At 41.0% G+C, this 17,574-nt stretch overlaps 1 protein-coding gene across 1 annotated transcript in view; it reads right to left on the reverse strand.

The window, feature by feature from the left end:
- Nucleotides 1-12,810, reverse strand: part of PRKAA1 (protein kinase AMP-activated catalytic subunit alpha 1) — a 31,794-nt gene extending 18,984 nt beyond the window's left edge. The window contains exon 1 of the mRNA XM_048850063.2: nucleotides 12,662-12,810. Within this exon, the coding sequence (XP_048706020.2) occupies nucleotides 12,662-12,791 (130 nt within the window). The 5' untranslated portion in view covers nucleotides 12,792-12,810. The remainder of the gene's footprint in view (nucleotides 1-12,661) is intronic.
- Between the last annotated feature and the right edge of the window lie 4,764 nt (nucleotides 12,811-17,574).

The following is a 17,574-nucleotide window of genomic DNA, read 5'->3' on the forward strand; positions in this document are numbered from 1 at the left end:
CATATCTCACAACAAGGTGTTGTTGGGGTTCAATTATTCTACTGATAAGTCCTCCGATAAACAAGGCTCAATCAAAAATAGATCACCACAACGCAGAAAGGTCATTACTTTATAGGGAGAACAGTTTCACAGCACTTACAGCTTTCAGTCTGTCCCAAAGTGCAAGCTCAACTCTATTCATATATATTCCCCAGTTTACAACAGACAAGATTTACACACCAGTTCTTACCAGTTTTATCTTGTTTTGAAAGTAGCTCTCCAAAAGGCAAAGCTTATCTGCACTAGCCGTAACTTGGTACAGCATGCATGTTGGTTAAGCAACAAGATCTTTTATCTTATCCTATCTTTTTGGTATGTTTCTGCATCTAGCACAGAAATTACATTTTACATTTCCCCTCAGTTAAACAACTTAAGAATAAAAAACATTCTTGGAAAAAAAAACTTAACATTAACATAACTCATAGCTAAACAATTTAGCATAGCTATCACATTTTCAGAAGGTTTTGTCCCTTATTTGATTACTACTAGATACTTTCTTTTCTTAGTTGCACAACACACCTTAGACAGTCAAACAAGTAGTTACAAACAATTTACATATTTTTGGTGAATACATCTCCTTCCAGCTCTTCGTACAATTCCATTCCTTATCTGGTAAAGCTACCAGTGCAGCATTACCTATAGCTTGTAAAGCTACAATTATAAGATACACGTTTTCCACTTCACTTATGGCCTAGCCATAAAACATAATGGTACTTGGTTCAGTATTGTCAACCATATAAAGACAAGGACATCCTCAACTGCCACTCAGTTATTTCTTACCACCTGTGTTAGCAAGTCTGAGTCCTCAGTGTTCTGTTTCCCCATAGCAAATAGATAGTTTAGGATTATAATTAGCTTAGTGTTGTTTGATAAATTAAACCAATTGGGCTAAAAAACCCAAAATCAAATGTTATTCCTCAAAAAGAAAAGGAGTACTTGTGGCACCTTAGAGACTAACCAATTTATTTGAGCATGAGCTTTTGTGAGCTACAGCTCACTTCATCGGATGCATACCGTGGAAACTGCAGCAGACTTTATATATACACAGAGAATATGAAACAATACCTCCTCCCACCCCACTGTCCCACCCCACTAATTGGTTAGTCTCTAAGGTGCCACAAGTACTCCTTTTCTTTTTGCGAATACAGACTAACACGGCTGTTACTCTGAAACCTGTTATTCCTCAGTGGATCTACTCCTCAGTACCAAGGCATGACTAATGGTGCAGAGAAAGTCACCAGACTTCAAAATGTACCCTGCATCAGAGGCTGCTGTAACTGTTAATATACACACTGATGCTTGGTTGGTTTGTCTAGTGATGTGACTCTTCCAGTGTGCCGTTTGTAGCTTCTCTCCCTCCCCCAAAGTGCACACAGATGGGTTGTGATGAATGTGAAAAATTATTTTAGATGGAGAAATCTATGCAGTGTGTCTGATTCAAAGGAGCAACTGTCACCTGCTCGGAAATCAGCTTCAAGTGCCCCAACGACACGGATGTCACTCCAGAAAATAAAATCTGCTAGTCAAGAAACCTTAGGCTGCTAGGAAACACACAGTTCATTCACCATCTCTCCTTGGGTCAGGCAGTAGCTTCTGCTGCCCACGACAGGAAAGATCACAGATCTCCTGGTGGAGCTTAGAACCAAGCCAAGAAGAGAACAAATGTTCATCGTGCTCATGTACCAAAATCAGCCCCTTCGAAATCACATTGGCGCAGAGAGCCTAAGACTGAGAACATGCATCTCTTACCTTTTGTACTGCTTCATCAGTGATCAGCGTCACCTCCATGACAACATTGTCATCTGCACAATCGGCCTCAGTTATCAGCACTGCAGTCTGACAAGACTTCTTCCGAGAGTGTACTTCCAGTACTGATGGTCCCGGTTCTGCCTTTATCTACTAAAGCTGCATTTACATCTCAAGTGGACATTATGATCACTGATGAACCAGAGCCTTCATTGTCAGACATATCTCTTATCACGTGTCCAGGGTTCTGTTGGTATGGGAACCTAGAGGTACCAAAGATAAAAATCCCTCCCTGTCCAGTCTCACCTGATCATAGGTCAGGTCAACAAGGACGTTTGCACAGTTCCTCAACTGCTTTCCATGGTAGGCCTCAGGATCAACCAAGTCAAGTCTACCTCACTCCTGCTCAATCCATAGAACTCATAACAGCGATCCTAGATTCCAGGTCAGCAAGAGTGTTCCTTCTTCCAATTTTTTCCAACATAAATCACATCACTGATCACATTCAGTCTCCCCCAACTAAGGATTTGTCTCAGCTTGCTGCATTGTATGGCACCCTGTAATTATATGGCTATATGCACAGCTACATCTCTGGTCCCTTCACTTTTGGCTGAGGACATTTCATCAACCAAACAGACAAGTTCCTCACAAGGTGTCGTCATCTCTCCTTATTGGATGGCTCCTCCAAGTGTCTGCCAAGGTGTTCAGCTTCATGTACCACCCCCTTCAAAGACTCTGGTGACAGACATTCCCGAGATGAGTTTGGAGAGCTCCCCAAACACAAGGTATATGGTCCCAAGCAGAGTCTCAACTGCACAAAAATGTACTGTATTTCGGGGCAGTTAAGTCTAGCTTGCAAGACATTTCTGCCCCTCATTCAGAGCACCACCATTCAAATTCTGTCAGACAATACAATTGCTATGCAGCAGATAATCACTGTTGTGTCATACAGCGATATATCTGAGACTAGCATCCTATACTGGATCAACCCAATAGCTCTTCACCTTCTGGGGACACAAAACAATTTGGTAGATCACCAAAGCAGAAAAAGTTACCACAAATGGGAGTTGCAAAGTTCAGTTCTGATTATGAATCAGGTACTCCAAAAGTGGGGATCTTCCTTTGTTAGACCTGTTTGCTACCAACATGAATGTAACTCATCAAATGTTCTCCTGTGGAGGAGGAAGTCTGAGTTCTATAGCAGATACATTTCTGATCCAAAACAACAACAATCTGCTTTATGCCTTTCCTCCCATTCCATTAATCCCCAGAGTTCTAAGAAAACTTCACCAAGACAAGGCTTGGATGATACTGATAGCCTCAGCCTGAATATGCCAGTTCTGGTATTCCAACCTGAGACATCTACCGATCAATCCACCTCTTCCACTTCCAGATCTACCAGGCATCATTTCCCAGAGCTAAGGCCCTGGACTTCATCCAACCAAGAATCTACAGCACGGAATCTCGCAGCCCGAGTTCTGTGGAGAGATCATGGTTGGCAGCTGTACAAAAGATTTGGATTCAAAGTAGAAAGCCCTTTATTAGAAAGCCAGATCAAGCAAAGAGGAAATGTTTTTCTCTACTGTGGTCTATTCAGAATAATGTACAAACCCCAGACTCTCCTATATCAACCATCTTCAATTACTCATCTTTAAGACATGTTGAGCTTTCAATTAGTTCTGCTAGGGTCCACCTGACTGCTATTTTAGCTTATCCTCCACCAGTGGATGGTCACTCAATTTTCTTCTCACTGTGCAGTATCTAGATTTATAAGAGGCCCGACGGATGTGTTGCCACCAAACGAGGAGCCATTTCCCACTTGGAACTTCAATACAGTACTCCCATATTTGATGGGCCAGCCATTTTCACCAACGGTAACATGTTTTATTTTCCCTTTCTGTTAAGGACATGTTCCTAGTTGCTAACATCTTGACTTGCAGGTGGGAAGGAATTCATGCATTAATGGTAGGGTAGCAATATATCATTTCATAAAGACAGTTACACTCAAACTGCACCAAAATGCTTACCCCAAACAGTTTAAAACTTTCATACCAACCAGTTTATACACTTGAGTGTTTTCTCCTAAACCTCATAATTCTCTTGCAGAGAAGAAATTCCACACACAAGATGTACATAGGTCTATGCCCTTTTATCTTTGTAGAAAAACATTTTCGTAAGTCACCTAGATTTATTAACAAAAGCCACAGAAAGTCTAAGTGTCAGTCTGTTTTCTCTGAGACTTTCAAAATGGGTTACAGACTGCATTAAGATGGCTTATTCTGAACAAACTTGCTATTCCATCTTGAATTAAGGTTTACTCCACTAGGGCCCAGTCAATATCTGTGCCTTGTTAAAGAGGAATCCCTATTCCCAAATATTTGTAGAACAGCTACCTGGAATCCAGTTCATACAAGTAGTCCCTATCCACTATCACAACTTCTAGATCAGATGTCCAGTTTGGCAAGGCTCTTCTACAGTCAAATAAAATAAGGATGCCAATCACTCACAATAGGATTCATGTGGACAAATACTCAAAGACAGACTACTTAACATATTGTAACAGTTCTTTGAGATGCCTTTGTTCATGTGGATGCCATGACCTGCCCTCTTTCCCTGCTGATATGAAGGCATTACTTGGATTTCTGAGTTAGTGAAGGAATCCAGTTCCTATTGGAGCTATTCCCAGGGGTATGAGGGTGTATAGGGTGCATGGGCAGCTCCAATGGACAATGCTGGTTAAGAGGCTCAAGGCGTGTGCACACACCTATAGTGAGATGTTTATGGACAGAAGCATCTTGAATAACTTTCTATTGTAAGGTACTTAACTTCTTTTTATGAGTTAGAACATTGCTTCAAGTTTCTTACACTCAATGTAGATATCCAAAGACCCAAAATCTCACTGAAAAGAAGATCCTAAGGAGGAAATTAGGCAATAGTGAGCTTTTCAAATGTCATGAAACTTTACTATCACCAAAACAGTTACACACCCAATGTTTTCCATTATGAACACTAATATTTTGTTTGGCTATAAAGTTAGCTACCCTGCGAAAGGAAAATTCAGAAATGCTGCTGTAAGGGACTGGCTATAACAGATTGTTCAGGGCTCAAAATGTATCCCATACTGCTGAATCTGAATTATGAGCAGAAATATTCGTTAACTTTGCCAACCAAAAAAACCCATTTCTTCACCTGGTTGTGCAGTTTTCAATCTGTAAGAGAGATACGTTTTTCTATCCATGTATCTCAGTAAAGACTCAATTTTTGTAATTGATCTTCCTTTCTTGTTGGTGGAAAACACAAGATTGTGTACTATCGATAAACTAAACGACAAACAGTAACAGAGGTGCTGGAACAATTTGTATAGTGGGGGTGCTGAGAGCCACTGAACCAAACTGTAAACCCTGTATATGATGAAACCACTTCTAGCCAGGGGTTCATCAGCATCCTCATCACCCCTAGTTCCAGCACCTATGAACAGTAAAATGAAATAGTTGTTTACTATTTCCAAGAGAAAGATTGCCATGGTTTTATATTAAGCTAATTTACTAAGGTACTTCCTGTCCTCAACCCAAAACGTTGCAAGGAGTTCTGGCATGAGTAGTTCAAGGCAACTGATACAGACAAAATAGACCAGACTCATTGGTGACAGATTGTTGGTTATTTTACAGATCCCGTTTTTGAGATGAATTCAAAGACAGACCTCAGAGCTCAAAATATCATCTAGATTTCTGTAGGAAAGTGAAAAGAAGCAGGTGGAGTATTTTCTTTTTTAAAGATATTCAAGACATACTGAGTAAGGACAAGCATGTAATGGAACAGAATTCTCTTTTAAATGGAAACACTTTCCACTGATAACAAGATCAAAGTTTCACTTACTTTCAGTATCCTTTTAAAAAAAGCATACTAGTTTCAATATACCCATTAGTCCTCCCAGACAAGGGCTGCTACAGAAAGGATTTTCTTCTCAGGTTAATGTGCCATTCAACCTATGGAGGCTAGAAGCTTTAACAATTGTATGTATGCACCAAGACATGCTGTGGGGACTGTTCTGCACAGTATCTGTGTGCTTTGATCACAGAAATAGAAGGCAAGAGAAATGGATGATGGCATCCTGTGCATGGGACCTGAGTACCAAAAGAGCTGGCAGTTCTAAAGTAAAGGCTGGCACACACTGACCCTTTAAAAGATCTCTGGTCCTCAACCTAAAATGCAAAAAAGTGCTGTTTTCATCTGAAAATGAGTTTTCACAGATTCATAGATTCCAAAGCCAGAAGGAACCATTGTGATCATTTAATCTGACCTATCTAACATAGGACATAGAACTTCCACAAAATAATTCCTAGATCATATCTTTCAGAAAATCATCCAATCTTCATTTAAAAATTATCAGTGATGGAGAATTCAGCACAACCCTCAGTAAATTCTTCCAATGGTTAATTACTCTCACCATTAAGAATTTGCACCTTATTACCGTTTGAATTTGTCTAGCTTCAACTTCCAGCCATTGGATCATATTAAGTATACCTTCTCTGTTATACTGAAGAGACCGCTATTAAATATTTGTTGCCCATGTAGACACTTGTAGACTAAACAAGTCACCCCTTATCCTTCTCTTTGGTAAGCTAAATGGATAGTTTTAAGGAGCTCAATCACTACATTTTCTAATCCTTTAATCATTCTTGTTGCTTTCCTCTGAACCCTTTCCAATTTATCAACATCCTTCCTGAACTGTAGGCACCAGAACTGGACACATTATTCATGTGACTGGATTTAAAAAGATGAATCATACTAAATATATAGTTTCCTTGAGGGGAAATGAAGAGAACAATTAGGTTCACAATATAATTTTATAAAAAGAAAAGGAGTACTTGTGGCACCTTAGAGACTAACAAATTTATTTTACTTTCCTAGACTCAAAATTCTGATTCCATCTACATGCTTAACATTTTCCATTTAACTTAGTAACTCCAGCTACTGTGGGCACCTTCAACTGCACAGATGTTTATGTCCATCACTGAGACTTTGCAGGACCAGCCATTTATTTGCAGAGAGATCCAGGGAAGCCACAATTTCACTTACCCCACAACCTCTAAAAAGCAGCTGAGGATGGGCCACTTATTTAAATGGCATCTACTAAATTGATTCTATGGGTAGTCACTTAGGCACACAAACCAACAAAGTCCCATTTCGTGTGTCTCTACACCGCATGCTTCTTTTGGGAGCATGTAGTATACCTTTCCATGTAGCCCCCGTTAACACCTACATAAATAGCAGTGTAGACGGTGAGGCATATCTTAGCCAAGTAAAGACATGTCTGATGGTGTTGGTATGTACATGTACAGACCCAACATGGCTCTCTACTTGCCCATAGCCTAAGCCATGCTTCCCTGTCTACACGGCTATTTTTAGCAAGGTAGTGTCCTGCTGATGGAGTCTTTCCCTAAGAAAGATTCCAGCAGTAGGAAAAGGGAAGAGACAGTGTGGAAAGACCCTAGCAGCTCCCTGCCAGCCAGAGCCATTCACCACCATTTAGCAACAAACTCCAACAGAAGTGTGTGAGGGGAAATGTTAGCAGTGCCTTTCCTTGCCATTGGAGTCCTTTCCCACCATGGGGAAAGCCTCCAGCAGCAGGGAGGGAAGGCACAGTGAAAGGCTTTGGCAGAAGGGAGCTGCTGACCTCTTTCCCCACTGAAACATGTAACCTACACACAGTGTGGATGCACTATGCTCTTCACTGCGGCATGTAGCTACACATACACTACATGACCCCAGAAGTGGTATATAGCTTAGATGTAGCCCTAGTTGAACTTTATACTCTTCAAAGCTAGAATTATTTTATCATTCCTAAAAAACATTTTAAATCATAGGCAAAAGAGAATCAAACATGTACTAAGCTGTCAAGGGCATCAGTAATAGCTTGGTTTGTTTTTTTTAAGCGGCAAGATCTGCAACTATACTGATGGATCATCTCTACTTATGGCTAAAGGTAGTAGCAAACATTTGCTAGTGTTCATCTGCAAAAATTTGCATCCAGTAGTTTATTCACAGTACTCACAATTTATCAAGCCCCCTAAGCCATGCTAACAAAAACTCAAATGCCAATGTGGAAATTTTTAGGAAACAGGTTTAGCCTAGACTGCAGTTTGCATAATGAAGCTGTTCTGTCAACATAAACTAAACCTGTTTTCAAGTTTAGAAGAGAACACAGTCAAGATCGAAGGTTGTTTTATCACACTGTAGCTTGAGTTTGCTTATTTTAACAAGTAAAGAATCTAAGTTTAGAGTACCTTTGACTCCTCTTAAAAATAGGAGTTAAACAAGTTCATACATATTAAAATAAGTCATAAGTGAAAGTTATGCATCTTTGCTGAGCCAACCACATTATTTGACCACTTTATCATCACTTCCACATTACCTTATTTTCTGGTTTGGCCATATGCAATAATTTTATTGTTAAGTGCTTCACTGAGGACATATTTGGGCATTTTACAGACTAAGCTTTCCAGCACTATTTTGGGCATTGGAACAAACAAAAAAAAAGTGCACTATTTCATCTTTAGGATTTACTTTTGTCTCCAACCTGTATCTAGAAAAGTTTCCCCTATACTACTTGCTATAAGTTTATTACTTTTTTTTAAATGGAGGAAAAAAGTCTTATGAAGAATCTTGCTTCCCCAACTGCATTTGGAAACGTGAACTTTTTACCTTTTCCAAGTTTCCAGTCGGAATCAGAACCAATTTAGGATGTAAGATTTTAAATTAGCAGGAAAAAAAAGCCCCACAAACCTAGATTAAGGCAAGCTCCTTTACTAGATAATTTGTTTATTTAAAAAAAAAGGCTCCTGACTCCTATTAAATATATTTATGCCAAAATGTTTGCTTAACGAAAGGGAAACTAGTTTTTAAATTCTAGCTTTGCTAATCTCTTGGTTCCTAACCTTTATAGTATTTCAACCTTGACTGCAGATTCCTGAAAAATGCAACAGTAAAAGCATTCCTCCCAGAAAGTGCTGGACTTGGAAGCCAAGGGTCCACCACAGTTACTGCCTAGCATAGTGGCTCTCAAGCTGCCACTTGGGACTGCCTTTATCAATATAACGAAGTATCCATTTTCAAGAAATAAATTATTCCTGTTTGTTGAAGCCAAGTCCAGATTTGGAGGTTCCATAAGACCTTCTGATCATCTTAAAACCTCTCCACACAGTGCACAATTTAGGTCCTTATCAGGGGCTTTAATGTATATTCAACTATGATCAGATTTGTTGAGGACACCAAAAACAGAGACACAGCATGAGACAGAACCAAACAGCAAAGTGAACCAGCAATGGGGGGGAGTAAGGCAGAGGAAAACACTGAAGGCTGCAGTCCAACCAGGGGAGATTTGCTACTATAAGTGACAAATTTTATATGCAAAAGTAGGGCTTTGGAGCGGTGCTCCGGCTCCGCTCCAGGCAAAAACCTGCAGCTCCACTGCTCCAGAGCTGCTCTGTGCTCTGCTCCAAAGCCCTGTGCAAAAGGAAACAGTTCAGTACAGATACTGGGTGCAGGTTGGAGTGATGTAACCAAACTCAGTTCATGAAAGTGTCATCTTCTCCCTACCCTTTTCCCCCCAGATAATCAAGCACTATAATTTGTATAGGAAAGATATGAAAGAGGTAGTTAATAAAGGGATACATGTTTGCTTCCAATAATGAACAAGCAATGAAAAATAAGCAAAATTAAGAAGTGTCATAATGACAGTTAAGTTTTCCAATCCCTCTCAGAGAGAACACCTCCTTACAGTGATTCCATATTTCTTTGCAATGATCTGATAGCTCATTTAAAGTGGTACGCTGAAACTCCAAACAGCAGCAATCCAACAGTCAATACGAAGAGGAACATTCCTATTTTAAATTAAAGCAGTGTCTGAATGTTTCATACATCTGACTTCAAGGTTTCATAGTGTCTAAAAAGACTTTTGAAAGGGGCAGTGATTAGTTCATAAAAATAGAATTTTAATTTAATAAGAGTAACTCTGCATACTAGGCACTTCAGTTTTTGAATTTCTTTTTACTAACTGCAGGTATATATTTTTATGTTATGGATCATAATGCCTTAACTACTGCAGAATGTTATTTTCTTGTCTTCCAATCAATTTTTTGGAGTTTAGTTTAACCCTGTTTTTCACACCCCATCACCATTTTCTGGATGAGGCACATTCTGGCTAGGGTTTGGCTCTGTTGTGGTGCACAGCAGCTTTACAAGATATCACTACCATAACCGCAATATTCATAGGTGAAGAAATTTCCATCCCTTTCACAAGTCCAGATATTCTCAGGTCTAGGGCTGCTGAGATTACATGGACCAAAATCCTCATGCTGCTTTTGGGCAGATGGATTCAAGGAGAAGGAACAGATAGTGGTAAGGAATGAGTCTACTGATGGAACAAGGTCTGATGGACTGCTAGGTGGTGGATTTTCCTTTGGATGTGGCAACAGCATGCTCCCTTTACAGATTTCTCAGTGGCAAGAACAGCAGCAAGCTCTCTGCATTCACTCTTGCCATCTACGCCACATCTATACTGGGAACTGTGTCATGTTAGAAAACTGATTAACATGATGTTAGATATGACAACATCCGGTGCTGACAAGATCAAACTGTGCTTAAAGTTTTGTTAGATAGTCATGGGTTACCCCTAAGGTGATGAAGCCAGCTGACATTTAAAAAAAAACACACAGCTTGTCCTCATCCATCCTAACCTCAAAATAGGGTTTATCATGCTGGCTACTATTTTCCAACACAGTATTTTTTCGAGTGCAAACAAAGCCATGTGCACATGAACATAGAATCTCATTCAAGAATCTCCCCTCCTTAAAAGATTCCCCTCCCCCACAACTTAGAAGCCAAACACAAACTAAATTAGTCAGGCCTGGTTTAAAACAAAAAAATATTCCGTTCCTTTGGGTCCAGAATCTTAGACATATTTGCTGACTTAGCCCCATCCTTCCATTAAACTGAGGGAAGCTATCATCTCGTCAAACTCAGCTGTAAGGGGTAATTTTTAATTTACACATCCACAATATATGAACAGGACTCTCACATTTTTAAGATATTGAGGATGTTGGGGTCTAGTGGATTCCGCACAGAAAGTCCTAATCTCAGAGTTCTAGTATTGACTATGTCATGAAGGGTATGTCTCCATAGCAAATGAAGGTGTGATTGTAGCACAGACCGGCATATCCACACATTTTAATCTAGTAACCCACGTAGCAATAACAGTGAGGAAGTGGCAGCACAAACTTCAGTGCAGGTTAGCAGCCCAAGTACAAACCCACAGGGATCTGAGGTACTAGTTTGGTTGCTAGCCCATGTTGCCACATCTTCACTACTATTGTGATTTACTTGCTGTGTAGAAATACCCAAGACCATACAATGAATTAGGGTACATCAAAACTTTTCTATGCAGCTGTTCCCCCATTTATAAACTGGGGAAACTTCCTGCCTTACAAAGCTGCTGAACATGACTGTTTACGCAGCAGTTTACACTGTCAAAGTTTCATTTTAAGTCCTTTGGTGGCAATATCACAAAATTACGTACAAAGACTAAATGTTAACTTTGATATTTTTATTGCATAAATCAGAATATTCTAAATGCAAGTGTGGTTACAGTCACTCTTAACTGAAGATGTGATACTGAATTTCAGCAAGTAAGTAGTTGGGGTTTTTTAATTGGAAAAAAGCTATTCCTCTTCTAAACAATGGCTACTTCTTGTTCTAAGACAGTTGGTCCCACCCACTGTCAAAATCAACAAATTCAATTGTAGTTTCCTGCAAATGCTTACAACACAGCAGAGGCCATTTCCACACCACTGTCGACTGAAGAGGATTTCAGAAAGCATTGCACTGATTTCATTATTTTTCCATGCTGTAACTACATTACTGAAGCTGGAACCTAGACGTTTACCTGAGGCCTAACTGAAACGCCAGTCTCACAGGTGTGTCCACCTTCCACAGATGTCCCAATGAAATATCACCCCTGCACTCAAGAGCTGTCCCTGACACAGCTATCGGTCCTTCCACTGGGACCAGAAGTTCCAGGAACTTCAGGTTAACAGTCTTTGCTCTGTTTTGCTTTACCAACCTACCTCACTGGTTTCTGGATTAAACTTCCGGGCCACGTTAAAAAGCAGGAATTGCCATACCAAACCTGATGATTCACCTAACCCATTATCCTGTCTGAAGCCGGGAAAATAACGGCTAATCCGTGGGGAGCTCACTGCGATTAGCGCACATGATCAAACGCAGCCCCGACCACCTTTATCATCCTCGCTGGTGTCAGCGGAGGCGAGAGTCCCGTCTACCAGGAGGGGCAGCGGTTGGCTGCAAGGCGCAATTGCTGCCCGGCAGATAACCGGGCTCCAGGGCTGCGCGCTGCTGCAGCGCCGTTAGGATAAAGGCAAGCACGCGTCAGGAGCAAACCGCGGACTCCTGAAGAGCCCAGCCACAAGCGAAGGCGAGCAAGGCGCCCGAGCTGCTCAGTACGTGCCCAGGCCGCATGGCAGCCAGGCCCGCCGGGCGTACGCCTCAGGCACGGCGCGGGCCCCACCCGCTCAGGCGCGGTCTCTCCAGCACAGGGGACCCAGCGCGGCGGCGCGCACCGCGGAGGCTGAGGCCGGAGGGGAGCGGGACTGGGGAGGGAGAGGGGCCTGCCCGCAAGGGTGCTGCGGCGGGTACACAGGGCAGGAGACGAGAAGGACCCAGCTCCCTCAAGCCGGCGGGTGGGGTGAACGGCCCCAGCTCCCGCAGGCCAGACCTTGCAGCCCTCCCCACCACGAGGGGAAAGGGCAGCAGCTCCCCCGGCCCCTCGGGGGCGGGGGGGAATGTCTCCGGCTCTTACCCTTGACTTTGCCGAAGGTGCCCACGCCCAGCGTGTCCCCTAGGATGTAGTGCCCGATCTTCACCCGCCCGTGTTCATGTTTCTGTTTATCCGCCGCCGCCATCTTGAGCCAGGAGCCGAGTCTGCGCATAGCGATAGCCCAGAAGAGATACAGCGGCTCGGGAGGAGGAGCAAACACGCAGCGCCCGCCCGCACCAAAACCCGGAAGCGGAACCACAACCGGACGCCAGTAACTTATCGCCTTCCCAGGGTGCACCTGGCAGGGGCGTGGCGTAGGTGGGCAGCTGCAGGGCACGCGCGCCGGTGGGGTTCTGAGACGCGTTTCCCAGGCTGCTGCTCCGTCCTGGTCCTGTAGTTGTCCAGGGCTGGGGTTGTGTGTTGCAGCCCTGGGAGCTGGGATGCTAGAGATGGGACATTCAAGGGGAGAGATTGAGGGGCGGGGGGAGACACTGGGGAGGTGGGACTGCAAGAGGGACAGATGCTGGACTGGGAGAAGCGAGCCACTGCTTGGGGAAATGCAGTGGGGGAAATGCTGGGAAAAGGCAAGGCAAGCCGCGGAGGACAGAATGCGAGGGTGGGGTAAGGGGGCTAAGCAGATTTCCAAAATTCAGTCAGTCCACCACCTGCCATGAGGGCTGAAGGCAGCCGTCCAGGAGGGCGTTTGGGTGGATGTTAGAGAAACGGGTGCCCATCTCAGACAACCACCCTTCCCTGCCACCTTGCAAAGGTGAGTCTACAGCTGGGGAAAAAGCTGAATCGGGGACTATCACTGGACGGTCTGGAGTGAGGAAGGCAGGGTGTTAAGTTATGACAGGCTTGATGAAGACGCTCTTTTAAGTGCACATGTGCCCAGCCCAATTAGTGTTACCAGCTCAGCCAGGTGGCAGTTCCTTCAGGAAACCAGCATCTCCAGAAAATTGAAAAGCTTGCACTAAATATTCCAAGTTTTCAGGGCCACCTGGTCTCCTTAGTAATGCCAGAGTGGGGAGATCTTGAACATACTGTGTACTTATAATAATGCACCATTATTCATATTTGAATAAAATGTGGGTTCAGTGCAAAGTATCGTTAGACTGCCATCAGAGTGGGATTTCCTATGGACTGCGATCTGGTCAGTTGTATAGTTTTGCAGAGAGGGAATCTGTCTCTGTAAATAGTGAAGTGACTTTTTAAATGTAAAGTTTTAGTATTGGGGGCTAGGCTTCTTCTGGAGAACACCTGCAAGTTTCTACTGATGCTAAATGAAGCTGTCTGTATCCTAATCACATTTGAGATGCCAGTAACATAAAAACTGCTGTATTTTTCACTTCCTGGAACCATTCAAGATATTGGTTATTTACTTTGCAGTTAACAAATATGTACCCATCCCCAGTTCTTGCCATATACACCATGTTTAAGCATCTAAATTAAGAAATAAAATTGACAATCAATTCAAAGAGACCCCCATTCCTGAATAAATAAAACTCACTCTGTTCTAGCTTTGCTAAAGAAATGACCTGAGAAAAATGCTAATTTTACAAAGATATACACATGTGCTTAACTTCAATTTGAGTAGTCCCATTGAAGGGACTAAGGGTTATCAGGCCAGCTGAGGGAGAGGATTCTAGAAGCAGGGAACCTCTGCTGAGCATCCTTGCCTCCAGAGTTCAACTGTGGAACCATGGAAGGAGAGAAGCACTCTAAGGTAGTGAGCACCAAAACCTTATTGGGCTTTAGAGATTATAACCTACACATTGAACTGTACCTAGAAAAAACATTAGCTAATACAAAGAGGAATGCCTTATGAGCTCAAAGTACAGAATAAAATGACCCACAAGTAGACCTGTGAAGTCACTGCATTTTGAATTACATCTATAAATTCAGTCTTTCACTTGGTCACCCTCCTCCCCAACCTTTTCATCATTATTTTCAATCATTTGGGAAGTTGAGTGAAATTTTTAGTTGTTTTGGATGTGCCCATGCGCAGTTCAGATCCAGTTGCAGGAATAAAAACAAAAAGATAGGGTTGGCTGACTGTCCTATCAGATAACTTAGAAGAGCCCTAACTCCTCCTACCACAATGATAAGCACCCTTGGTTCCCCAACTGGTCCTACTGAAAAATTGCATCAGCACAACGTATTGAACCTGGATATTACAGCACTTCTTCTTTTCTTGAATATAATGCTGTACACAAGTGAGATTGGTGTGCTCTCCTCTCCCAGCCCCTACATCCAGTCTCCACTGATGGAATAAGTGATGGTCCGCTTCTGGAATAATTTACTACTCAGAGTAAGAATGGCCACACCTGGCCCTGAAGGAGTAAGAGAAATTGGCAAAGAGAAGCAAAGGAAAAAGCTTTGCTTGCTGCTTCTTTGTTATGGTGGTAGGACGACATAAGTTATGATCTATAAAGCCGTGAAAGGTCTATGTGCCAGCTGCCTGTGGGAATGCGTCTCTCCCTGTGGCACATTGTAGTGACTAAGGTATAATTTACACTAGAAGAAGTTTGCTAGTATAGCTTATACAACTCCCCCAAATTTACCAAGCTACACTGGCTAAAGCATTTTTTTCCATTATAGGCAAATAGACAAGGGTTTTTGCCGATATAAAAGTGTTGTTTAAAAAAAAATTACACCCCTAAAGTTACAAATATCTTCAAAGGTTACTAGTGTAGCCCTGGCATAAGTTGACCTTTAGGTTTCTGGTTGTCAGATCCTAGAACTGTTCACAACTAGCAGCAGTGAAGGGTGCTTTAGCAGATGGATTTATTTGACTGACGAAACATCTGCAGTCAATGGCTCCAGAAACTATAGTACTGTACGTATGCATTTGTATAAATTTAACTGTAGGTTCATAGGTTCATATTGATAGACACTGAACATATTTAAATAATTAAAATATAAAAACAGTCAAGATTATTAATTTAAATACTCAAAATTTATATTAATCTTCAATTTGACTTACTGCACAACCTGTATAATTATATATTTAAGACCACAAACAGAGCTCATTAGAAAATGGATATTTGTTGCACATGAAATTCTGACATTTTGAAATTTCCTTCCTTCCTTCCAGGACAAAAGTAAAAATTTAGAAATTTACCACAGAACAAAAATTCTGAAGTATTTTATGTAGGAAGCATCAAAATGACATCTAAATATTTTGTTTCAATAATGTTGAAATAATATAAATAAAGGATATAAATATTGAATAGAATATTAAAATAAGTTTTGAAAAGTGAAACAAAGTTGGAATGAAATAAGTCAAAACCAGATGAGAGACTAAATGAAATTTCCATTTGAATTTGAATCCTATTGAATTTTTTTTGTCAACGCTTTCCTGCAAAATGTTTAGATTTTGATGAAATAGCATTTCCTAAGGAAAATCTGGTCAACATTTTTTAAAGAAACAGTATATTCACATATGCATTTAATAATTCATACAGGAATAGGATGTACAATATTTGTTCAGGTTTCAGAGGAACAGCCGTGTTAGTCTGTATTCGCAAAAAGAAAAGGAGTACTTGTGGCACCTTAGAGACTAACCAATTTATTTGAGCATGAGCTTTCGTGAGCTACAGCTCACTTCATCAGATGTTTCTGATGTTTCCACGGTAAACATCTGATGTTTCTGATGTTTCCACGGTAAACATCTGATGAAGTGAGCTGTAGCTCACGAAAGCTCATGCTCAAATAAATTGGTTAGTCTCTAAGGTGCCACAAGTACTCCTTTTCTTTTTGCGAATATTTGTTCAATGTGTCCTAAGTAAATACTATGAAAACGTTAACTTTTTTCCTTTCCTGAAATTTGTTACCATAACAATATGTGGGTGCCTGGAAGATGTTATCCAGTGAGAAGTCATCATCCACCTCTCTGGCTTAATTTGTAGTATATAAGATCTGTATTACAGTTATTGAACTTGTAGACTTTCATACTCTATTAGTGAAGCCAAAAAACCTTTTAAAGCTCCAGAGTTTGTTCTTGAAATGGTTATCAACTCCCTGGTGAAAGGCACCCTTCTGTAGAGATCATTAATCTTGCAAGAGAATCTGTTTCTGCATCTGTTAAAGAATATTTCTTACATTACACACCTCCTACCTAAATATTAAATACAATAATTTAAAACCAATTTCAAAACCTATTGAGATTAATTGAAAAAAAGACTCCCATTTACTTCAGTAGGTTTTGGATCAGCCCTTATTGCAGAAATTAGAAAGAAAGATTTTATTGTATGTTTTATTTCTTGTAAATATCATAAGGATTTAGTCTTCAAATTGCAAACATTATAATTAGCATTTTAATATTTATCTGACACTTGACTGTATCCTTAACCCTGTCTTTGTAAAATTGTGATGGGGTCACAGCTAGAAACTTGTCTAATCTTGGGCTTTTTTTTTTTTTTTAAAAAGCCCCCTTTATATGAACAAGCCCAATTACTAGAAACTCTAGCCACAGGCAAGAGAGAGAAAAAGTGGCTGCAGAAAATAAGAATTACACTTGTGTGTAACTGACAGCAGAATGTGACTCAAAATGCATAGTATGTTAACCAATCACCTGTATACTTTTAAATTAAACAGGAATTTGGAGTCAATTTAATAAAGCAGTTGCTAACATCTACAGCAAGTGACCTCTTGAAGTCAAAATGAAAACTTAGAAGGCACAATCTCCTGTTTACAGGAAATACAGACCGTGTGTAATAAAAGCTAATGTGAAGAAACTATTGGATAGAGTAAATGAAGACAGATCCTAATTTTATTTTTGAATATGTCTACATTTGTGTCCAGTTAAACTGATGTCCTTTAATACCACACAACACAAATAATGAATGTAGAGAGAACAAGATAGCACTAATCAAGATAGTACAGCAACAGTTTTTCATTTTTATCACTAAATTTTGACGTGCACTAGTGCCTTAGCCAGAATAATAATAAAT

This window comes from Caretta caretta, chromosome 5 (genome assembly GCF_965140235.1).
Source record: "Caretta caretta isolate rCarCar2 chromosome 5, rCarCar1.hap1, whole genome shotgun sequence".
Lineage (NCBI taxonomy): Eukaryota > Metazoa > Chordata > Testudines > Cheloniidae > Caretta > Caretta caretta.